Below are 25,566 nucleotides of genomic sequence, written 5' to 3'. Positions count from 1 at the left end.
GGAGGAAATGGCAAACCACTTCTGAAAAACCTTGCCAAATAAATAGCAGGAACTTGTCCAGGCAGTCTCGGAGAATTGCAAATGATTGAATGGGGGGGAGGGAGGGAAGGGATTTAGAGGCTACTCAATTCCCACAGAAGTTTGGGTGGCTCTGTAAGGCAGTGGGGGTTATATTTTTATGTTAGCTATAGTATTTGCTCATTTTGAGCATATGTATTACACAAAAGAAAACACTCTGGTAAAAATGAGATTAGAGAAGAAAGTGGAAGTTTTTAAAGTTGTAGAAGAAAAGTGTAGATTCTCCGGTTTACAGGAGTCCGTTGCTCTTTCAAAATTGGGCACCTCTCCAGACCTCTCCTCTTCCTTTAGGAAGGAAAATAAGAAGTGTAGTAAAGCAGATATGGAGACCAGAGGAGAGAGTGCACTTTCATTCCTATTTCAAGGGGCCCGTAGGTACAGATTCTACTGTCCCAGTTTATCAGATGGACTTCCAATAGCATAGGCGTTGAAATACTGTACATCAGATTTGACACCCCTTGAAACTGCTGTTGGACTGGAAGACCTCCAAGGTCCCTCCAACTTTGTTATTCTGTTATTTTGATCTAAGGGGAAAACACTGTTTTCATACATAAAGCTATTTGTTGGTTGAAGACAATATGAAGACATAGCAGTATAAAATGTTTCCAGGAATTGGTTGTACAGTGGTTAGATACAAATGAAGAAAGACCCATAGTCATTCCATAATTATTGTAAATAAGTATGGGTTCTTTAAGTACTGTATAAAAATATTTGCATTTCCCCTCTTGCAGGTTATGTTCTCTGTGATTTCCCTTCTCTTTCTGAGGACTTTATGTCTACACCAGAACAAATAGATGTGATTAAAAATTTAAAATTAAAACCAGATTTCCTGATTAATATTAAGGTAATCGCATTTGAAAGTTCTTAGTAAATCTTCTATTTATTTTATATCTCTGTTTCATACCTTTACAAATTATGCTTCGTAAAGCCACCCATTGTCATAAAAGTAGAAGTTGCCAACTGTCTTTTAATAGTTTTAAAAGAAACTCTACCAGCACATTAGCAATAAAAGTTCCCCTCCTAAGATCTTAGAAAGAAGAGTTACAAAGTTACCTTATTGGATTTGGAACAACTTCCATCTCATAATGATCTGTTTTCCCCACTAGTGTCCCAACAATGACTTGTGCCAAAGAATCACTGGTCAAAGACAGCAGCCTGACACAGGACATATATTTAAAAGAGATGATTGGGATCCTGATATTATTGAAAAGCGTAAGAAAAAGAAGAAAGAATTACGTAAAAGTGAAGATGAGGATGAGGAAGCAGAAGAGGAAGAAGAGGAAGAGGAGTCAAATGAGGTAGTTTACGCACATTTTCTAAAAAGACAATTATTTGTTTCAAATAAAAGAAAAGCTTGGATCATTCATAAACACATTGTTTAATATTTGTTAAACAATGCAACGTTCTTCTTCAATAAAGTTAATCAAATTATGTAATACCCTAATTCTACACGCTGCATTTTTTGGGGAAAAATCCATTGTCATTTGTAACCATATTAAAGCTATATGTCTTTAATTAACAGTATTACTAAGCCTTTAAATTGGCCGGCTGAAGCGAAGAACTGGCTGGGGTCTCCTCCCATTCCAAGTATAAAATTGTCTGGACTAGCAGAGTTCAATTTTAGCATTGGGAACAGCATCCTTCAGAAGTAGCAGCCTTGTTTGATTGATGCAGGGCAGGTTTTATGACACACCTCTGTCTCTGTCTCTCTCTCTGTCTCTCTCTCCCTTTCCCTCCCTCCTCCCACTCTCTCTCTCTGTCTCTCTGTCTCTCTGTCTCTCTGTCTCTCTCTCTCTCTCATCTATCTATCTATCTATCTATCTATCTATCTATCTATCTATCTATCTATCTAAGAATTCCTCAACAGGACTCCAGCAGGAAAATATTTTTTTTAAAAAAAAGCTTACAAAATCAATTCAATTTTACTAACTGGAATTGCATATTTGTTCAGGAATAATGTTTTCTCAAAGGTTCATTTCAGCCCATAACTAAGCCATTTTAGACAGTTGAAAATTGTTTTCAGCTAATTAATTTTGTTCTGCATACAGCTAATGTTTATCATTGCTGATTTTATACATTCAGAGTGGGAGGTAGAACAAAGCTTTCTATATGTATTTACTTCATTTAAAAAAATGATTTTTTTCCCTTCCACCTAGGCTGATCAAATTATGTTGACAGAAATTTTGCCAACTTTAGTGCAAAGGCCAGAAGATTTTATTGAAAATGCACAAAAGAGAATTGAACTCTATAAAGATATTATGCTGCGTCCCCTAGAGGTAAGATAAGATAATACCTTTTGCACTTCTTAGCCATGACACCCAGAAGTAAGAAAAGAAGGGGGGGGGAAACACATATCAATGTTATAACTTTTGTTATTGCTAATAAGCTTAGATAACTGTCTCATGAATCCATGAGCTATATTATATTGACAGCACAAATGCTCATCTTTAACACATTGTACTAAGATGATTATTATGATCCATGAACTTTTAAGACCTAGTTTTACATATTACAGCAAGGCATGGTTTGACTCATTGAATAAATCACAGTTGGCTGAATTTATAAGGTACTTTAAGTGTGGAGTATATTTATTTATTACATTTATATATTGCCCACATCACTATCCAAATTGACTCTTGGTGATTGTGGCCCAACCTAATATTTTTAGAGGAGTTAAGACCAACCTGGGTGAGCTAGTACTGCAGAGTGAATAGGACTGTACTATGTATGTAAATATTGTAAACAATATTTACTCTTTGGGGAAGATTAAAGGGTGGTTTCATCAAAGTAACAGGAAGCAACATTACAGATTTGTTTCAATCTTGATTAGAGGAGTGTTTGAAACTGCAAAGTTGGAGCAAGGGTAGAAGACCATACTAAACCATAAAATGTGACATAGAGCCCAAAAGCTAGGTCCACATATTGAGTTTTCTCCTCTACACTTTCCATTTTTTCTTATTCTTTTTTTTAAATTTTGTATTAGGTTTTTATCTTTGTAATCTCAATTTTCAGTGATAGTACTGGTACTGTATTGAAAAAGAGGGTCCCCCCCCCCGATACTGCTATATAGAGGACAGGGATCCTTATTTAGGCATCTGCTTTTTAAAAACAAAAAGGGGGATGAAAGTAATCATGGTTTCACCTAAACTGTAGAATTACTGTATTGGAGTATAAGATGCACCTTCCCCCCCCCAAAGAGGCTGAAAATTTGGGTGCGTCTTATACTCCGAATGTAGCTTTTTCAAAGCTTTTTTTCAGCCCTAACAAGGCGTTAGCAAGGCGCTAGTGAGTGAAGCGATCTTCCCAGCTTTGCCTGCTCCCTCGACTCTCCGCTGTGCTTTAACGAGACACTAACGAGTGAAGCGATCTCCATGCTTTGCTCCGACTCTCAGCTGTTCTTTAGAAGTTTTTTTTCAGCCCAAACTAGGCGCTAGCCAAGTGAAGTGATCTCCCCCATGCTTTCCCTGCTTTTCTCATTGCTGCTTCCTCTCAGCTGTGCCCTAGAAGCTGTTTTTTATCCCCAAGCAGGGGATAAAAAACCAGCAAACTAATGTGCTGAAGCTGACCAGACTAAGGCTAGCCAGATAAATATCTGGTAGGCAATTTTTTTTTCCTATTTTCCTCCCCAAAAACTAAACTGTTTCTTATACTCTGGTGCGTCTTATACTCCGAAAAATATGGTAGTACTATGGGAACCAAAATATAAAATATTTTAAAAATAAATTATATTCTAAAATGCCTTGAATCTTTCATAAATTTGGGAAGGAATCTCCTTTTTTCTTCATATGTCCATGCGCATTTATCAAAAAATAGGGAGGCACAAATAGTTGTTCTGTATTGGAGCCATACTGTAGAGCTGTTGCTTGCCAAGACATTGCATTTGGTTCTAGAGTGGTCTTGCTTGCCACATGGACTGGTTGAATGGATACGTAAGTTCAATATTGTCCTCAGTCAAGAAATATGACATGGACAATGTGAATAAGGTAGAATATGACTCCTCTGCCAGCCCGACATCTCTTCTTCGTCAAATTCTAAACTGTGTTCATTCATAAGTACAATTGAATTTATGCAGTTCTGGCCTGTGATTGCATTAAATTCATTTGTACTTATGAGTGAAGTGTTTGTCCTCACATTCTTTGTCAAGTAAATATTACAGTTACATTAATATTAGATATTAAGAAAAAGATATGTCAAAAAAATAGCACAGATTTTTCCCCAGACATGTCAGTGCAATCATCTGAAGCCATGGGATCCGAATCAAATCCAATGTATATATTCAGTCATATTTCTGTTTTAAAATTTCAGGAATTAATGGCTGAGCAGGACTCTCAGTATCTTTTCGAATTGGATGGAAACAAGAATGCAGATGAACTTTTTAAAGTAAGTAAGGAACACACACTGATTTTCAATGCCAATTATACAACCCTATTCCAGTTTCAACCCTGCCTCCTTTAAGGCAACAGGGTTTCTACAACTTGGCAATGAGTTCTCTATCTCTATCCTATATGTTCAAGACAGTTCAATATGTTGATAATATTAGTATTATTATGATATTAATGCATCTATTAATAACCTTTCAGAAATTGCAGAGAACTATATTTCCCACCTGCTATCTTTTATTGATCAAGTTTATTTTAAAAAATTGTATTGAAGTACTCTTTCAAACTGGTTTTATATTTCAAAACCAAATACCCAATATTAACTAAATATATTTTCTGCACAAACTGTTATATGCTTTTGCTCAGTCAGTAATAACTCGCCTTGAATCCATGGGCCAACGGAATGGAGCTCTTATAACCAAGCTTCAGAGTGCAGACGAAGAACTGTTAGATGGTCTGGAAAATGTAAGTGTGACATTTGTATGTGTTCCTATTGGTTGCCAGTAGAAATAGCACACAGTCATATTAACAAGTGTTGCTATAAATGCTGATAATAGATTTTTCTTACTTATAGCAGATTAAAGCATATCACACAACTTCAAAGAATGCCCTAGATACAAACGACAAACGATTTATTGGGATTTCTTATTCTCTGTTGTTATTGTTTATGGTGTGCTATTTGTTTTTATATTATTATATCCTGTCTTTATTATTTTTTTAAAATCAGGCAGTGAACATGTCTAATACTCTTTCCTCATATTTTCCCCAGAAGAGTTATCCTATGAGATGGGTTGGCCTGAGAGGGAGGGACTGGCCCAGACACTAGCTTTCATTTCTAAGGCAGAAGGACTCATGGTCTCCTGGCTTCTAGGCCAGTGCCTTAACCATTAGACCAAACTAGCTATATAAGTAAAATATTCCCACATTTCATTTTTAAGAAAAATCCTAAAAATATCACAGTATCTTCTGATAAGAGCTTATGTGTAAACCTTTCATATCATCACTGAGCCGTGGTGACACAGTGGTTAGAATGCAGTACGGCAGGGCTACTTCTGCTGACTGCTGGCTGCCTGCAGTTTGGCAGTTCAATTCTAACTGACTCAAAGTTGACTCAGCCTTCCATCCTTCCGAGGTCAGTAAAATGAAGGCCCAGATTGTTGGGGGCAATATGCTGACTCTGTAAACCGCTTAGAGAGGGCTTTTATTTTAACTTTCAGCAGCTTGGTTAAAATTAGTGACCTCATGTTTGAAAATATAGGATGGTAAAATACCCGTCACTTTTCAGTACAATATGTTTTTCAAGGACTTCCATTTTTTTCTTTATTTTGGCCCTCAGGGTGAACTTTTTCGGGTGCTTGCATCCTATAAACTTGTAGGACCTAGACATCGATGGCGTCGCAGCAAATGGGGCCGAGCATGTCCTGTGGCTTTAAAAGATGGTGACATTATCATGGGAACTGCAGACAATACTGTTAGGTAAGTAGAACTTTGTTAGCCTTAATGCAATTTTTTTCTAAAGCTATAGTTTCTAAAGCTATTTTTGCTTTCTTTGTAGCTTCTTAGGTAAGATGTACCTGCTTTCTTCGGAAGAAGCATTGAAACTATTCATGCTGAATCCTCGTTCTTACCTGCTTCCACCTATGCCACTTCCACCTTGTAAAGTACTGATACTGGGCCCACCGTTATCTGGGAAAACAACCCTGTGTGAGTTGCTTGCAAACCATTATCAGGGAAAGGTGGGTATAAATTCATTTTAGTATCAACATCTCAAAATGCCTGTTTATAGAATATCTTATTTAAATAGAAGACTCTTAAACACAATGACTTTGACAACCAAGAGCTTAGTACAGAACCACAAAGAATATAAATATTGCTGAAACTGGGAATTGTATTCCTAATTTTTCTGGGAGACCAATTATTAAAGGCCAGGTAAATTTTCCTTGGATTATTCTGTCACCTGATTCTGTTGAGCCCTATAAATGGCAATTCAAAGTTTCTTGCTTTAAAAGTGAAACCAGACAAAAGCAATAGTGGAGAAAGATTTTAGAAAAACTTTAATTTATTTACCTTGGTATTAGGTTTCTATATCAACTCTTCTCTAGTGATCAAGGAACTTTACATGAGTATCTGCTTTCATACTATTTATTTATTAAATTTTTATGCCACCCATTTCCCCTACAAGGGGACTCTGGCAATGTGCATGCACAAAATTAAGCATACAGAGAAAAAAAGAAAGAAACTGGACAAACTACCGATGTATCTGCCTCATCCTCCCTAAGAGGCCATGTTCAATGGTTTTCTGTAGGTTCTTGACATGGAAGCTCTTCTGAAAATACATTATGAAGAAGCAAAACTAGAACTTCTTGAGCAGACCCGAGCTGAAGCAATCCTGGTAGGCATTGCCAGAGTGAAAGAGAAAATGGAAATAGAGCAGCAACTGAAGGAACAAGGTGAGATAGTTCCATGTCAAAGCTAAGAGGCTCAGTTGTTCAGATATAGTTGTTTCAATTCAGAAGTTATGTAAGAATGTTTCTACAAGGACTTGCTGGATGAAAGAACGAACATTGCAGTGATCGACTGCAAGCAGTGAATTGCTATTTAAAATGAGAAGAATGAGGTCATTTTTTTCTCTTCTCCATTAGGATGTTGCTTTTTTGAACATTTAAATATTTTCTTGGTAAGGTAAAATAATGAAGAGATGAGGAAATACAACCAAAATTATAACATTTTCTAAAATTATCAAAACAAATATGCAAAATATAGTACTTATTGTCATTGGAAGAAAGAGATATATCTATAAAATACTAATGTAAAACTAGCTCAATCCTTCAATATATTATTATTATTATTATTATTATTATTATTATTATTATTATTATTATTATCATCAGCCACAGACAGTTAACTCTATCAGTATTAATACAGTATGTTATTTCAGTACAAAGTATTTATTGAATGTTTTTGAGAAAAATATATTTTTGAGCTGGTTATTTATTCTGGTTTTATATTTAAATCTTATTTATCATTTTTATGTACAGACTACCAGGAGTTTCTCTGGAGCTTGGCTGTATAAAAATCTATCCATCCATCCAACCAACCATATGTTTTTATTGCCAAACAATTTCTAGCTCAGTTTTTCTGCCAACAGTTTTTACTCTGTCAGAACATGTTTAAATCTAATGGCAGATAGGGAGGAGGGGGATGGTTTCGCATGAGTGGTAGGTGAGCACACGTGTGCACAGCTCCATTTACATGTGCAGCAGGCATGTGCATCCGCCGCTTGCACAAATGGAGCTGCACGCACATGTTTGCCTGCTGAAAGCACAAGTGGAGTTGCATGCATCTGTCTGCTCACCTGCCATTTCCACAGCCCTGTTCTAAATGGGCCACAGCCCAGTAGTAGGCCATGGCCCAGGGGTTGGGACCACTGCTCTCTTTATATTCTCTTCTGTTGAAACCAAACATAATCTTCTCTAATCTTCCTTTAGAGGAAAGATTGAACAGCAATCTTGTAAGGGTAGGGTGGCGGGTTTATAAACTTCATAAATTGATTAAACCAGGGACATTGCCACATAGGGTTTATATCACTTCCAAATCGTGAACATTTCCTTTCCATTATTTGTGTTCGGTAGCTAAAACAACTGCAATCTCAACTAGCAAAAAAAAAAAAAAAAAAAAGCACATTTTCTAATTGACAAATGTTATTAAAAGGCATAAGATTTCACAAGCTGCAGTTCATGTCATCAGATTCATAGAGTGGCTTGATTTGAAACGAGGTAAAATGGAGGTAGGGAAGACAAGTTTATTATGCAGATGCAGGTTACAAATACCTTATCAATTAATAAATGTAATTTGTTAAATGCCCATCGTGTTTATTAAGACCTTCTGAAATTGTCTGAAATCATTCTTTAATAGAAGAAGTACTTCACGTTAATTATGTTAAATTTTTTTTATAGCTGAGCTATATGCCCAAGAGTTCGGTGATAGGGAACTGGAAAATGAGGAAGAGGAGGAGTATATTCCCACAGAGGAAAAAAGTTCAATGTTGCCCAGTGTTGCCTCAACAATGACTAGCCCAAAAGGTAATCTAAGGATTTGATTTTTCATACATTCTATAGAAGAATAGGATACCCACAGAGCTCTCCCTGCATAGTGAAGTAAGCCCCATCCTTGGTATCCAGTTGTTTAGGTTGTCAGAAGACTTGCGATACATTTTGTTTTGATATGGATATAAACCTGGCATTATTTCTCTGTTGCTGTAATGTGATAAACTGGGGTGGGAGTGGGGGATGGGGGGTGAATATTTTCATTTGTAAAAGAATCTGCCTGCATGTTCAAAATGAACTGATCAAACAAGACAGAATTTTTTTTTTCTGCTATGGAAGCATTATTTGTATATGTAGATTTGTAAATGGATTTTCTACACTCTATATGGTCCCAATCCTGAAGCTGAGATTTTACCGTCCTACAGTGAATGATTAATTGATCAAATTGACCATAATTTACTGCTATATGAAGTAACAACAACTAAGTTCAGACTTTTCACAGACATTCTTCCTTCCCTTATTTTATGAAAATAAGGTGAAAAATGAAAGCTTTTGTTTCCACTTTTACTCCTGCCACAGTTCCCTGTGATGCTAGAGGCCAGGGAGTTATTTATTTATTTAAATCATCCAAGTCCTGAAACTATGATTTATAGTTGGTTTGTTCTCATTTAATTGAAATTTAAATAAACAACAGGTAAAGTGGTTTTTCACTTGGCCAGTCTTTTCCTCTAATATATGAAGGAAGAAGGAGGAAATATATGCCATACTTTATTTCTTAATCTTCAATTATTTTAGCTTGTATCAAAGGAGGATATTCATAATTATGAAAAATTATGATGTAACAGTTAATAAGATACAATAGATAATAGACAAATTATTTTTATTTTATCTGGAATTTGAAAGCAGCTCTGATATCCATGCAAATCCATTTTGAGGACACAATTGTATATGCTGTACTGTATTTTATGATTGATGATTATGCCCAACTGGTTCAAGCAACCAGACATGAGTTTAAGTCTGCAATCCTATTCCAATTTTCTAGGATTAAATTCCACTGAAGTCAATGAGACTTACTTCTGGGTAATCACATGTTGGAGTGTGGTATAAGTCAACATTCCTTAAACTTTTGTTAGCTAAAATTCATTTGGTTTTGTTTTTTTAATTTTCTCTCAAATTCTCTCCCATTCTTTATTTCTCAGCTGCAAATATTTAAGTATTTAAGGACCAGGCATGTCTTTCCGAGAATTATATTTATAAAAGCAGGTTACCCATCTCTTTAGAAAAATCTAATAAACAGTGGAGAAAAAAGGATTCTGTAGTATATGCAAGCTATGGCACAGGAGAAAAAAAATTAACCCTCTCCTCAGTGATGAAATCCGAACCAGTTTGTTACTGGTTCACTGACTGCACATGCGCGCAGTGCGTGCATGTGCAATACAAAAGGAGGCTTGGGAAGGTAAGTAGAAGCGAGGGGGGGATCAGCTGTGGCATGCGATTTAGCTTCGCTAGAAAGCAGGATTTCCTGCTAAATTGCGCGCCACATCTGATCCCCTCCTCGCTGTTCTACTTACCTCCCTAAGGCTACTTTTGGCACGTGATGTGCACGTGCATACACAGTACATGCAAAAGGAAGCTTGGGAAGGTAAGTAGAACAGCAAGGGGGGATCAGCTGTGGCGTGCGATTTAGCTTTGCTAGAAAGCAGGATTTCCTGCTTGCTAGCAAAGGTAAACCCCACTGCACAGTTGATCATCAGAAATACTGGTTTGGAGGAATCAGTAGCTTTTTTAACTACTGGTTCGCCCAAACCAGTAGTTTTTATCACTACCAGTTCGCCTGAACCGGAGCAAACCAGTAGCACCCCTGCCTCTCCTTCTACATTATTCTCCTGATCAAAATTTTTCTACCAAAATTGGGAATGTTGTTCATTTAAAGTACATACAGGTAGCTGACTTACAACAGTTAGTTTAGTGACTGTTCGAAGTTATAACATCACTAATAAAAGTGACTTATGACTGTTTTTCACACTTACAGCTATTATGGCATCCCCATGGTCATGTGATCGAAATTCAGACACTTGGCAACTAACTCATATTTATGATGGTTGTAGTGTGTTCAGGGGTCATGTGGTCACCTTTTGTAACCTTCTGATGAGCAAAGTCAATGGGGAAGTTAGATTCACCTAACAACTGTGTTACTAACTTAACAAGATAGTGATATCATAGCCAGAAAGGGAAAACTTTAAAGTTCTATTTCCTGTGTCCTGCAGTAATGATTACTAAGCTTTGCTCCTGCATACCAAATTTTAAAGATCCATCAGTGTGGTTTTTAATTACACCAGGATAATCAAATAGAGCTGTAACCTGTTTTTACACCATTCAGATTCTTGGCATAAGCGTTCCTTACTGTGTTGGTGTCAATCCCAATGAATTCTTTTCAGTGGCAGGTCTAAGCAAAATCAAAGAAACCACGTTCTGATTTAGAGTACTATGTGAACCAACCATGTGAGTCCACAGAAACACATTGTCTGCATAACTCAATGTATTTTATTTCTCTTAATACCTGATCTAGAGGACAGTATCATGAAACAAGGGAGTGTAATAAAAGAAGAAGATGAGACTGAAGAAATGTCTTCATCCCAGTCTGCAGAACAAATAGGTATTATGGATAGAATGTGGAAATTAGGCAGAGATAATGATGGTTATGTGAACAAAAGCATACATTAAAGTCACAACGCAATGTAAAATGTAAGAAAACTGCTCAGATTGACTCTGGCCTTATTCACTAGAGCGGATGTCGGCAACCCATGGCTCCAGAGCCACATGCAGCTCTTTCACCCCTCTGCTGTGGCTCCCTGTCACCCTGTCACAGCAGAGAAATGAAAGAGCTGTCACCCTGTCACAGCCGTGGTGATGGCTGGAGCCTTAGTGCAGGAGCGAAGCATCCCTGTAGTTGCCTTTGTGGGGCAACAGGATTCTGCCTTTGTCATGGAATTTGCTGTTGCCGCCAGCAAGGAGGGCTGGGAGAGAACAGCAGGGTGGATCTTGCAGCGTGGGGGTCATCCCCCAAGCCTGGCCTTCCTCCTCCCTCGTCAGCAGGGCCAAGAGAAAGAAGGGGTGGGTGTGGGGAAGCATTCCCCTCCCCTGGCCGAGCGCTGAGCACAAAAACCCAGTGGGGGGGGAGAGGCTGGTCCGGCACCTCCAACGCAAGCTGCTACCTTTGAAATCACCACGCCTTTGAAGAAGCCAGGCAGCGATGGCTGGGGCCTGGAGGAGCACGGAGAGTTGCGGGCCGAGCGCCAGAGGATCAGAAGGTGCACTCCAATGTCACACCATCACGTGTTTCCAGCACATGCTCTTCTGTCCCAAAGTGGGATTGAGTGGGGGGTAAGGGGAAGGGAGCAGGAAGGAGGGTAGGAGGCTTCTAGGAGGAGAAGCCCGGCTAGCTTTCCTTTTGGCATGGGGCGGGGGAAAGATCCAGTAGCCCCTCTATGGCCTGCCTGGTGCTCTCACAGTGCCTTGCACAGCACAGTGAAAGCGCGCTTTGCAATGGGGGAGACTTGATCCCTTCCTCCTTCTGGAGCCCATTATGACGCAGAGCCACAATGCGACCCTGCCCCACTCACCCCTGGCAACTCTCTCTCTCGGGGCGGAGAGCAGGTCACGCATCCAGCGCCAACCAAAGCCGGAAGTATACACTCGCCGTTTCCTGCTGCAGTCAGGTAGCAAGAGAGACAGAGAGGGAGAGACAGATTTGGCTCGATTCGGCTCTGTCTGGTCCCCTCTCGCCACCTTTGCCCAATTTAGCAAGGATTCAGTGGACGCTGCCTTGGTGAGGGGGAGGGATGTCGTCCTGTACTTTGCCTGCCAAGCATCTTTGGGGGCGCCTGGGGATGGAGGTAAGGAGGGAGAGAGAGTGACATAAAGAGAGAGAGACAGAAAGAGAGAGAGATGAGAGAGAGAGGGAGATAAGAGGGAGAGAGGGAGAAAGAGAAAAAGATGGGAGAGAGAAAGAGAAGAGAGAGAAAGAGAGAGATGAGGGAAGGAGAGGGAGGGAGAAAGAGAGAGGGGGAGAGAGAGAGAGAGAGATCTATTTCCCATAGAAAAGAAAACACCGGGAGCCACAAAACCTGAGTAGGCATGGCTGGGGGGAGGTCATGTGACTGGGTGGGAGTGAATGACGTTGAGTTGGCCACGCCCACCCAGATTTTGTGGCTCCCAGTGTTTTGCATTCTGTGGGAAACGGATCCAAATGGCTCTTTGAGTGTTTAAGGTTGCAGACCCCTGCACTAGAGTATAAGAAGGCAGGAGGGGAAAACTCAGTTGGACTTTCAAGATTCTGGTTTTCTCTCTCCCTCTGTCTCGTATATCAAAACAGAGTTCACGATTGTGGAGTCTGTTTTCTGAGTTGGCCTACCTTAAAAAGCTGAATAATCAGCATTAAAAATAAATATCTGTAGTGGAAGTAGTATTTGCTGTAATTGAAGAATATCAATTATTACCGGGTTACAGGGTATTTGCTCACTTGATCCAAATATTTATATGATATTGAGAGTGATGGAGATGGGCATCTTTCACTCTCAGTTACTTGTTTATGTGATTTGGGCAAAATTTGATGCAGTGCTTACACAGGAAATATCACTAGACAAGCATTTCCTGCTTTTTTGTTGTGTAATTAATGGAAGAGTCAAACTTTGTCCTTCCCTCAACATAAGGAGACTCTTTATTTCTTCCTGGATCAGAATTATTATTATCCTCCCAGGTTGTAAAAATATGTTGGCAAGTAATGCCAGATCCTTTTGCTACTAGTATGCAATCCACTATGAGATTCCCCCCTCCCCCCACCATGCTTTCTTTTCTAAATATTTCTCTTCAACATTTGGTATCATCAGTAATAAGAGAAGACAGACATGTTCTTGTTTGGGACCAGGCTCCCTCTCACTAACAAGATAGGTTTCTATGCTTTCTTAAATATGAAATCTATATTTTGTAATACATTCTTTCAATCCATAACAAAACTAGTGCGGTATTTTTTTAAAAAAAACTGTCCAAAAGAACATCTAGATTCTAGAACATTATCATTGTATGGGTAGAATTTTGCTTAAGCAATGGTGTTTCCCCTTTTCCTTTTCTCCCTGCTCCCACCAAATTTATTCAGAAGCTCATGCAATCCTTCAGTTTAGATTTGGAAAACAGAACCCTGTTATTCCACTAATGGAAGCTTCCATTCCTTATAGTAATATTAACAGGATTTTTTAGAGTTCACTACATTTTGGGATACTTACGCATGGATTTTTTTCTATATGATAAGCAGATATCTCAACAGTACAAACAGAGTCGGAGATCCCTCTTGACCATCCAGATATCCAGGAAGTGGTCCAGAGCGCTGTAGAAGCTGCAATGCTGTTTCCAATTACTCTGGCACCAGAAAAATATGCGGACGTATTAGAAGAAACCATTGAAGAGGTAAAAGCATCAGGATCAAATGAAAGGCATGCATAATAGAAAGATCGTTCTATAACCGACATGTTATTTAATGTATTTAAAATTATGTCAATCATTACCAATTTGGTAATGTTATAAGGAAGATTACAGATTAGTTTAAATCCAAATTCGAGTGTTTGCATACAGAGAATAATTTCACTGGCATAGAAATGATCAATCTGGGATATGCCATTAAAATATTAGACCTGTTAAGATGCCCCAAACTACTGCTTTCTCATAGCCTGAGGATATTCTTTAAAAATTCTTTATTTATTTGTTCTCCATTACTCATTTTTTAGAATGCTCCTCTCTCGTTTTATATATTATATATTTTATGTCCCAGAGACATTTTGAATTTTGTAATGTCCTTTTCTTACAAGGGATTTTTGGGGGGGCTGATATAGAAGAATGTTGCTAATAAAATTTTTTGGCCTTTTCTAGGACTTCTAAAGAGAACCAGTTTGGTATAATGAATAAAGCATTAGGCTTGAAACCAGGAGACGGTGTTGTATAATCATGTCATAGGCATAAAGACAGCTGGGTAATTTTGGTCCAGTCACTTTCTCTTGGTTCTAAGGAAGGAGGCAAACCATTTTTGAAAAACCTTGCCAAGAAAATTATGGGGACTTGTCCGGGCAGTCTCCAAGAATCAGACAAGATTGAACAATTTCTAAACAAAATCTCTAATTAAAAATGTTGAAATGTCCTGTAATCACTATACTGGGGACCTGCACTTTTCATTGTAAATCTGATGCATTTCACTACCTACTTTCGGTTTTTAAATCTCTATGAAATCCGCTTTTCATTTGCAGCACTTCCCAAAATGAACATAATTCTCATTCCAGTGTTTCCAGTTATGCTGGTCTCCAAATGTCACTTCCTTAACATGCAATTGACCACAAAGAAAAAAATCTATGTGGATGTTGTAGGTCTACTGTCATTTCATTTCATTTCATTTCATTTATTAGATTTCTATACCGCCCTACTCCCGAAGGACTCAGGGCGGTGCACAGCCAAACAATAAAAACACATACAATACAAAATTTAAAAAATAGAATAAAATCAAATTAAATAATTTTGGCCCCGACAAATTTAAAACCCCAAACTTTTAAAACCAATTTAAAATTGAATATATAAATACTAAAAGATGTTTAAAATTTTAAAAATCTTTTATAAAAGAGGGGGAAAAATTAGGCCAGGCCGGCCTGGTGAAATAGTAAGGTCTTTAAGGCGCGGCGGAAGGTGCGCAGATCCGGGATCCTCCATATCTCTGGGGGGAGCTCGTTCCAGATAGTAGGTGCCCCCACAGAGAAGGCTCTCCCCCTGGGGGCCGCCAGTCGGCATTGTTTGGCTGACGGCACCATTCCTTTTGCAATTTATAAAAGTATTGTTGGCTGGAAAGATGAAATGTTTTGAGTGTTCCAAACATCAAACATATGATTCATACAGTGTTCCATGAAAAGTTCAACATAATGCTGTATTATTTACCAATGCTTTTCTTCATCTTCTTTATTCGCAAAAATACAATCTTCACATGAAATGTTATATTAGTATTAATTAAAGGATTTGTGTTTGCAAGTCATATCTATTTTATTGCTTTGGACTGATTCAGAGGGGATGAGTGGGGCAGAGTGGGGATGAGAGTCGTGTACAAGTAAGCCTCAATAAACATGACAAAGATTATTCTTGAACAAACTAATACAGACTTTCACTGTTAATTGCCCACTCTGGATTTCTGCTTCTTCTACTCCCAGTGCAAGAAGGATACTTGATATTAGCTTAATTAAAAAGAATCATCCAAAGAAAAATGAAAAGGCCATTTATTTAAATGTTCCCATTTTAATAATCAGAAAGCAAAAAGAGAAAGCAGGGTGGGGTGGGGTGGGTATTTGCAAGTATTGCAAAGCCAGTAAACTCTAAAAATCTTCTTGGAACAATCCCATGAAAAACATAAGGCTGCAACAATTTGATAATAATTTAAAAGAATAACGGAGTTGGAAGGGAGGTTGGAAGTCTTTTACTCCAACCTACTGCTCAGGCAAGAAACCCTATTTACAACTTCTGCTCCAACACTGGAAGTTTTTAAGAAGAGATTGGACAACCATTTTTCTGAAAAAAGTATAGGTTTTCCTGCCTGAGCAGAGGGTTAGACTAGAAGACCTCCAAGGTCCCTTCCAACTCTGTTATTCTGTTATCTGAATTGTATGTAAGGACTGAATAAAAAATGAGTCTTTAGATTAACAGAGTTATTCTAGAATTCAAGGAAAAGGTTTGGTCTAGCAAGTGCAAATTGTCATAACTTTGTAACTGTCTCTCTCTGATACGTAGCATACTTTTGAATGAATTAGCTCGTTGCAATAGTTGATGAAAATTCTACAGCTGAGGAAAAATTCATGCAAGCCAGTCAACTGAAATCAAAAATGTATCCTTAGTCTAAAGAATGCACTTGTCATTCTGGATATTCAACCATTTAATATGCTCATTCCATACTTTTATTTCAGCTACAGAAGACAAATTCAAGTAGATATCCTGGAGCTGCGAGTAAAGGAGGATGGGTAGTGGATAATTTCCCTCCACTGACAGACCATTGGATTGCTTTGTTAGAAAAAGGACTCCTACCTGATACTGTGATTTGTTTGAAGAATGAACAAAATGGTAATATTTCGACATGAATATATAAAACAAATGTCACTTAAGGAATAATCATCATAGTGAAGTGGTTAAGTTTTCAACATGTTCTTCCTCCCAGCTGTGAAATTCAATCTCTAAAAATGTGAATGCTGTTGTTGGATTTGAATTCCCATCAGCCTCATCCAGTATCGCCAATCAGAAGTTAGGGAACCTGAAGCCTGACCATAGCTAGAGATTCAATCTCTGTTTTAGAGATTTTTCATTTTCAACTTGCAAATAACATAGAAAAGAACTGCACACACACAGAATTGATACATTAATCCTACCATTACTATATCCTACTTTTCCACCTGTTTATTCCTTGATTAATGCATACTTCCATTAAAGTGAGGCATAAATAGTGATATACTATTTATTTCCTTCAGCTGCTCAATTAATTTTATTCAGATATTGAAAGACCTTTGATTTCTTAAAACATTTGAAGTAATTGTCTAACGAATGCTGCCTAATACACTTAAATATTATTGGGCGCATTATGTAGTTAAATATTATTGGGATCAACAATGTATCTTTTTTTAAAAGTTTTATAGTTTCTGAGATGTGGTACACAGCCCTTTTCTGTTGTCTTGTTTTCTATTATATTGCAGGACAGCTGATACTGCATAGACTGTATGAAGCAAATAAAGAAGAAATTGATGCTCAGATTATACAAAGGCTAATAGATGATGCTTTGAAAAAGAAACAAGAGGAAGAAGAAGCAAAGCAAGTATTTGGAGAGGGGAAGGGGAGATAGAGATTTAATTAAAACAGACTACAATGAAGGTTGGTCTACATTAAAAAAAATCCCTGGTATTCTTTTATGCCATAGCTTACCTTTACAGAGAATAAACTAATTGCTGAGAAGCCCAACCCAGATTTAGCTATTTTATTTTTACCGAAATGTGTATAACCTGTTAGACCTTTTTGCCATCGCGTGCCAGGAGAAGGGTGGGTGGGGGAGGTTCGTGCACATGGCCGTGCCCATAATTCTATGCGCCCTGCCCTGCACATGCATGTGCAGCCCCCCTCCTCCTCCCCCCCCCGCTTCTGGCATGTGATAGCCCGTTTTTCTTTCTTACCTAGCTCCAGATCTTCTCTATGCATCTGCAGAGGGCGAAAACAGCCTTTCCCACTCCCTCGGAGGCCCTCCAAAGACCTGAAATGGCCCATTTCCCAACTCCTGGTGGGACAGGAAGTGACATTTTTTGCTGTCCCCAGCCTCCAGAGCCTCTCTTTTGCTGTCTAGGACAGCAAAAAAGTCACTTCCTGTTCCACCAGGAGTTGGCGTCCGGAGGGCCTCTGAGGGCATGGGAAAGGCTGTTTTTGCCCTCCCAGATGCATAGAGAGGATCTGGAGCCAGGTAAGAAAGAAAAATGGGCCTTCCCCAGCCACCCCCAGGCCCTTCGGAGGTAGGAAACAACCTTTTTCCCTACTTCTGGTGGGCCCAGAAGGCCCGAAAATCAGCTGGCCGGCACGTGTATGCGTGCCAGAGCTGAGCTGGTGTGCCCACTGATATGGCTACACATGCCATAGGTTCGCCATCATGGTGTTAGACTGATTATGGGCAGACCAATATGGATTTTTTTAAAAGAATAATTTATATTCAGGAAAATTGCAGTTCATTTTCATTCATGTTATATTATCATTTGAATTGTTTGAATTCTACGTCAAAAAATGGTGCCTCCAACCAAACCCAACAAAAATAGAAGTAGCCACATTCCACCTCAGTAGTAGGTAAGCAAATTACCAGCCTTCAATGAAGTTCTAGAACTTCACTGTATTTTCACAGTGTATTTTACAATGTAATAACTCCGAAATACTTGGGGATAACATTGGGCAGATCATTAACCTTCCAGCAACACCAGGAAAAAACAGCTGCAAAATTGAAAAGCAACAATTTACTGAATAGACTGGCTGGAACACCCTACGAACAACAGCCTTGGCTTTGTCTGTGGAGATTCTTAGTCATTCAGGTCATGGTGGTCCCAAAGGCGCTTTTTTCAAGAGGCAGCTGGATTTTCTGGTTTTTCTTGGAAGATGTTTCGTTTCTCATCCAAGAAGCTTCTACAGCTCTCTTCTTCAGAGCTGAAGAAGCTTCTTGGATGAGAAGCAAAATGTCTTCGAAGAAAAACCAGAAAGTCCAGTTGCCTCTTGAAAAAAGCACCTTTGGGACAGCCTTGGCTTTGGTTTATTCCACAGCTAAATATTGTGCCAAGGTGTGGCTTAATAGTGCCCACATCCAAATGGTCAATGACCAACTCCACCAGACAAATGCGTATCATCTCTGGCACATTGCATCCCACTCCTGTGCACCAGTTACCAGTACTTAGCAATATCATACCATTGCACATTAGAAAACAACAAGCTCTCATTTGGCTATGGTCAAGGATGCTGAACTACAAGTCCCTCCCTATTCACCAGGACAATGCACAGCCTGTCACAAGATTGAAACCCCATAGACCAGTTTGGAAAACAGCTATTCAATTAACATCTACCCAGTTTCACCCTAAGAATGACTGGAGAGAGGAATGGTCCAAGGTACCTTCTTGTGGCCTGACCATTAGTGATCCCTCTACCAAACCACCTGCTTTTGACTTGCCTCGCTTTGTCTGGTCAAAATTGAACAGAATTAGGTGTGATACTGGAAGAATTGCCTCTGACCTATATCAGTGGGGATGGTAGGATTCCCCTTGTTGTGATTGTGATGCTGCTATGCAAACTATTAAACACATGGGGCAAGGTTCCCCACAGCGTGTGTTTTCTTGTTCCCTAGAAGATCTGAATGAAGCAACACCAAAGGCAATGGCCTGGATAGCTGAATTGGATATCCAGTTATGAGGCCACTGCCATATCCCTATAGAAGTTTTACTTATAATTACATACATATATGTTTACTTCTCTTCTGTCATATTCTCATCTTACAGTAAATAAATAATAAATTGCTTGAACTTCTAATTGCAGAAGAGAACTACAAGAAATGTTAAAACTGCAAGCGCAGGAATCTGCTGAAGACAGAGGTAAGAAATACAATTGTGTATTTAGAATTATTACAGCAATGATGTTAATTTTGTGCATATTAATCATATTGTTAAACTCACAAGCACTACTAAATAAGGAAGAATTTAAATCTGGGGCATGACTCTGTCCCTACCATTCATCATGCCTACCATACTCATACAGTATATGTATAGGACTTGCCAAAATATAAAAATGGAACTGGAAGGCATCTGATGCACATCATAAGGGCATTAGGAGAAATTAAGTAAATGAATGGCTTGGGCAAGAGCCTCATAGCAGTATCAGGAAATAAATTCCATAGATGTGAGGCCACTGATTTCTAATCGCTAGCCCAAACAATTATTGCAAGTTCTGAAAATGGATGACTTCTCATTGATATTCAAGTACTCCTTGTAACTCTGAAATGTGGAATCTAGCATTCTGGCTTTATTTGTAATTTTAGGATTTTGTCTGATTGTATTTTATGTTTTTTTAAAGCTTAAATTGGGATCCAATTTTGGGTTGTCTCATGACTTTCTAAACTGTTTATATTGTTTATAGTACTGTAAAGTCTCACCTTAGAGTTCCAAAATTACTTTATAAATGTTTCCATAAAAAATGTTTTGTTTTGTTTTTTTTGTTTGTAGAATCTACAGAGTTTATGGAAGGTAGCTTTGGGGTTGAAAGAGGCCAGCCAGGACAAGTTGATTTTTCTGAATCTAAACAGAAAGAAACATCCGGAGGTTAGGATATCACAGATATTTATCTTTGTTTTCTGACAAACATCAAGTTGTTTTATTACATAATTGTGTGTGTAACTCTGGTATAGAAAATCTGAGGGCAGCAAAGTATTTTTCTTACCATGTCTTCTTTTTCCAATTTCTTTGACAATGTTCTTGCTACAAATAGTATTCTTCTGTTTGTTAAGACATTCTTAAAGTATAATTCTCATGTGGAAACATCCATTTCTGCACTGAGACTGAACTAAGATGTCATTTGAATCATACTAGCAGACTAACATCTAAAACGCTAATATGCGAGTTATTCCTGCTGAGAGTCACATCTGGCCTGTAAAAGTATATATCCCAAGGACACGATTTAAGTATGTATTGGGCAGAATGATCACAAAGAAATTAAAATTTCATAGAAAGTACATATTACAAATATTATAATATTGACATAGTTACTCTCCAATGATGTATTAATAATTTTCCTCTTTATTCACATTTAAAATTATAATTGTATGACAAAATATGGAACCTGTGGGGATACTGCCAAGGCTTTTGAAGAGCTAAATCCTGCTCTGGGGCCATGTTGTAAAGTCTGACAGTAGCCATCCTAAAAAATAAAATTTGTCATAAAGTTTTTTTTCATTACATAATGGAAAGATTGACTCTGAAGATCAGCTTGCCTCCTTTGGTACCAGCTATTGAAGTTCAAATCAAATTTAAATCACAGCAATTATACAGCACAAACAGAAGTGATATTAGCAGGTTCTGACCAGTTCTGGAGAACTAGTAGCGGAAATTTTGAGTAGTTCAGAGAACTGGTAAATACCACCTCTGATGGTCCCACCCCCATCTATTCTCTGCCTCCCGAGTCCCAGCTGATTGGGAAGAAATGGGGATTTTGCAGTATCCCCATTCCCTGGAGTGGGGTGTGAATGGAGTTTTTACAATATCCTTTCCCTGCCACGCCCACCAAGCCATGCTCACCAAGCCATGCCACACCCACCAAGCCATGTCCACAGAACTGGTAGTAAAAAATTTTGAATCCCACCACCGATCACAAATAATAACATAATTAGCCCATCTCCCTTATCTGTAACTTTTATTCAATAGGTTTATTTTAATAATCTTCAATTCTCTATAACTTTATGGTTTCTTAGCATATTTTTTAGCTTTCCCATGATTATATGGATCAGGGGAAATCCATTTAATAAGAAACCTCAGTGTTTTTATATACCTGTTTACAGAAACAGTGCAGTTTGTAGATCAGAGTGATGAAGCACAGGTTTCTGCAGACTCCAAAGAACCTGAAGAATCTAAGACAGGTTAGATTTATATATATGTATATATCAGTAATAGTTCATTATAGAAGACAAGTATTTTTATTCGTTTAATCCTATGGCACTATTAGCGTTTTGTTTTCACTGTATTTTTAATGTAAAAATACAATGAGCATCTGTGATTTGATGGCCTTATAAATCTATCATCATCACCAATGTATCTATTAAATATCACCATTTACATTTCATTCTTTATCACCATCTAATTAATATATTTATTAGTTCTTTTTTATAGGAAAAAAAACCCCTTCCTTTTACTGGCTTAATTTGATAAACTTTCAGAGGCAAAGCCTACAAAGTGAAAATCTGGAGAACATCAAAACTGCTAATTTCCTAAACATTTTGAAAGCTCTTAATGTTCCAAATACACTATGCAAAATTAAGTAACAATGATTCTCTCCTGGTCTCCACAGAATCAACAGAACCCCTTGAAAGTGAAGAAAAATCTGTATCACAATATGAACACTTGAAAAGTATTGCATCTGAACTAGGTTAGTGGTTGACTGGGTCACTCATCCTGCCACGGGGTGGTCTGCATTGAATAACCCATAACTAATGGCTTTGTATAATCATTCCAATTCTTTTTTCATAAAAATGTAGAGTTGAAACAAACTTTGGTTGTGTGCCCTATCCTAGTTTAGTGTTGCAGTTATGTCCTCCTTAGAATACTTCATTCTTCCTCCATCCAATTTTTCACTTTTCCTTCAATAGATTCATTAGCACATCTATTCTTCATAGAGCTGTTAGAGGAATTTCACTTAAGTATTTCTCCCTCCCCCTTTCAGATTTCTGAACTTCTGCAGAAGTCCTTACAGGTCTATTTAGTTTTGTCGGTCCTCCTTCTTGTGAAGTCTTCCATTGTGGCTCCATAAGAACTGGACAGAGTATCAAGAAGAAAGTCCCGCCAGCACACATAAGAGAGCATCTTATTGTTAATGCATAATTGTTTCCTAAAATGCAACTTGATTTGTTTAGGAGTCACGATGCCCGAGTATCCTGAAGATGGTTTTCCAGATGTAGTAGAAATGGAGCCATTTAAAAATAAGGTCATCCAGTTCCAGAATAACTGGCAAAAATTAGAGTCTCATATTACAGAATCACTTTTGGTCCAGATTACTGAATTGGAGATTGACGGGCAGACTCCAGAAATGCTGTTTAATAAGTGTGTGCAAGCTATGCAACGTAAGTAATTCACATTCACTGTTCTTTCAAAATTATTTCTTCCTCAGGAGATTTCGGGTGGTTTTTGGCTTTGTTTTATTAACAATTTCTTCAAATTATAAATAAAGTTGGTTAAAGCAAATTTGTACAAGTTATGAGCTACTTCTTAAGAGGCAAATAACATCTTACAATTGCGGCCCACATCATAGTATTGTATGTACACGTGCTTCTACTTAAAAAATAAACAATAAGAGCAAGAGAAATCATTTGAAGTTAATATTTAACATTCTATAAACCTTTAACTGGTTTAATAAAAAGGCTGTTTTAATATGAATGCACTATCCTGTTAATCAACATGACTTTTATTCATTTGAAAAAAAGTATTCATGTATTAAAATAGAACGTTTTTAAAAAACTTTTTTAAAAAAATAGACTGTCGGCAGGAGAATAGAAGAAATAGAAAAGTGATCTTGCCATTTGATTATGAAATTGTAGGCAATGTTGACCAAGCTGGGGTGGCTTCCTCTAGAGATAAATAAACAAAACAGGACTTAATTTTTCTTCTGGGAAATCAGAGGATGCTATTAATTATAGTCTATTTGAAGAGAATGAATGAAGGGAAGGAGATCTACCGTATTTTTCGGAGTATAAGACGCACCGGAGTATAAGACGCACCTACCTTTTTTGGTTGTTGTTGTTTTTGTTTTGTTTTTGTTTTAATTTTTTAAACAAACACACATACAAACATACAATGTATTTTCTTTGAACAGAGTATTTGGCTGGTTCACAAATTTAAACAGTGTTTAGTCATTTCAATTAAATTTACAATTTCTATATTTTCTTTTTGCCATATTTATCTATTTTTTTTAAAACCAATATTACCCTTCATTCTCATCTCTAATCTTAATCAAATTCAATTTTTCCCTTCTATTCTATATTATACTCCTTCCCATTGTCATCTATTTTTATATCCATCCTCACATTGGTTAATTATTTAATATTACAATTGTATAATACAAATTCAACATTTTTATATAAATCAATTAGTTATAACTATCTTTTTTGTATATTAATCAATGTGAACATGAATATTCCAATTATTTCCATGCAATCCAATTTCTTACAAATCAATTAATTATATTTACCAATAATAATAAACCAAATAATTTTCCCCTTATATTCCTCCAAACCACAACTTAACCATTTCTGCTTTCAACACAATATACAATTAATAGTATCTCAATTATTACAATTCCCTAGTTAAATAGAGCTTTTTTGTGTGTGTGTTTTAAAATCTTGAACTCTCCTTTTTCCCTAAATTTCCCATTGTTTGCACCTACCTTTTTTGGTGAGGAAAAAGAAAAGAAATATCTCTCTGCCTCATTTTGTCACCTTGCAGGAAAGAGCCTGCTTTACTTTCAGTTTTGTTTTTTCAGCATAGCTAGGGAAAAAAAATTTGCTCCAGCACTCTTTGCAGCAAGCAGGAGAGCCCTGCACAAAACAGCTGAGAGCAAATCAGCTGGGGGTCAGGAGGCTGATCTAAACAACTTGTGCTAATTAACCTATGCTGAAGTTGGAAGGGGCTGTTTTTTCTTGCTGTTTGCTTGCAAGAAGGTAACTGCTGCGAGGCACAGGCCAAAGGGTGGGGGCCAGTAGGTGGGCAGAGCTACATTCAGTGTATAAGACGCACCTAAATTTTCACCCTCTTTGGGGGGGTAAAAAGATGCATCTTATACTCCGAAAAATACGGTACTTTTCAAATATGATGGTTTTCCTGCTGAATTGTCTCTTAGGATCAGGTACTAGCTGTGAATATGAATATGGACTTGAAGCTCCTGTTTAAAGAGTAGATGTTTTCTGTAGCCAGGAACTTTGCACAACTCCATCTGGTACACCAGATCTATCCTTCCTGAATCAGGGGGTCCTCAGATAGCCACCTATGCCCTAGTTACTTCTTGGCTTGACTATTGCAATGCTCTTTACATGAAGCTGCCTTAAAGACACCCCAGAAGCTTCAACTGATCCAGAATGTGATGGGGTGAGCAGCGATGAGCATGCCTCACTATGCCTCATGTAAGACCAGGAGTGAAATGCTCCCGGTTCGGACCAAATCGGGTGATCTGGTAGCGATTGTGGCAGGTGGTTCGGAGAACTGTTAGCGATGGTGGCGCGAGGCTCCACCCACCCGCCCGGTTGTCATTACTTCCTGGTTTTAATCAGGAAGTAATGTGTTTTTTACCCTCTGCGCATGCACAGAAGGTTTTGCGCATGTGCAGAGGGTCTGCACGGCACATGCACGTCCGAACCAGTAAGGAAGGTAAGTAGATTTCACCCCTGTGTAAGACCTCTACTTCACAAGTTGCATTGATTGCTGGTTTGCTTCCAGGTGTAATTCAGGATCCTGTTTATTACCTATAAACATGGCATAGGGCCTGGTTAATTGAGGAGCCACCTGTCTCACATAATATTGGCCCAGTCAATTTGATTCTGCAGGGTTGGTGCACTCTGATTAAACAATGTCATCTCTAAGAGCTCTGGAAGTACACCTTTGTATAGCAGTGGTGGCCCTCTCGAATGAGGTTACTGCCAATATCCAATTGACCCCACTTTGTTGTTATTTAGAAACCTGATGAAGACCTTAACTCATCACCCAGGATGTTGGTGAGGGAGATCCCTCACTTCATCA

General features: G+C 38.1%; 1 protein-coding gene across 7 annotated transcripts in view; it reads left to right on the top strand.

Moving 5' to 3' along the window:
• Positions 1-25,566, top strand: part of AK9 (adenylate kinase 9) — a 68,190-nt gene that overhangs the window by 8,528 nt on the left and 34,096 nt on the right. For 3 of the 7 annotated variants that reach the window (XR_015731398.1, XM_087882634.1, XM_034409141.2), the window contains exons 6-23: positions 810-922; positions 1,185-1,376; positions 2,235-2,354; positions 4,384-4,458; positions 4,824-4,922; positions 5,794-5,933; positions 6,013-6,193; positions 6,763-6,907; positions 8,414-8,539; positions 11,073-11,159; positions 13,812-13,966; positions 16,486-16,639; positions 17,263-17,377; positions 19,616-19,671; positions 20,299-20,394; positions 21,627-21,704; positions 22,133-22,210; positions 22,695-22,901. Coding sequence is in view for 6 of the 7 variants with exons in the window: in XM_087882634.1 (XP_087738760.1) it covers positions 810-922; positions 1,185-1,376; positions 2,235-2,354; positions 4,384-4,458; positions 4,824-4,922; positions 5,794-5,933; positions 6,013-6,193; positions 6,763-6,907; positions 8,414-8,539; positions 11,073-11,159; positions 13,812-13,966; positions 16,486-16,639; positions 17,263-17,377; positions 19,616-19,671; positions 20,299-20,394; positions 21,627-21,704; positions 22,133-22,210; positions 22,695-22,901 (2,217 nt within the window). In the remaining variant the exon portion in view is untranslated. Of the gene's footprint in view, positions 1-809; positions 923-1,184; positions 1,377-2,234; positions 2,355-4,383; positions 4,459-4,823; positions 4,923-5,793; positions 5,934-6,012; positions 6,194-6,762; positions 6,908-8,413; positions 8,540-11,072; positions 11,160-13,811; positions 13,967-16,485; positions 16,640-17,262; positions 17,378-19,615; positions 19,672-20,298; positions 20,395-21,626; positions 21,705-22,132; positions 22,211-22,694; positions 22,902-25,566 lie in introns of those variants that run through there. The other 4 variants (XM_034409143.2, XM_087882633.1, XM_034409144.2 and 1 more) reach the window with 4 other exon arrangements.

This window comes from Pantherophis guttatus, chromosome 1 (genome assembly GCF_059756535.1).
Source record: "Pantherophis guttatus breed Tessera chromosome 1, ASM5975653v1, whole genome shotgun sequence".
In the NCBI taxonomy this organism is placed as follows: Eukaryota; Metazoa; Chordata; class Lepidosauria; order Squamata; family Colubridae; genus Pantherophis; species Pantherophis guttatus.
Note: the sequence above shows the minus strand (reverse complement) of the source record. Positions and strands in the feature narration are given on the sequence as shown.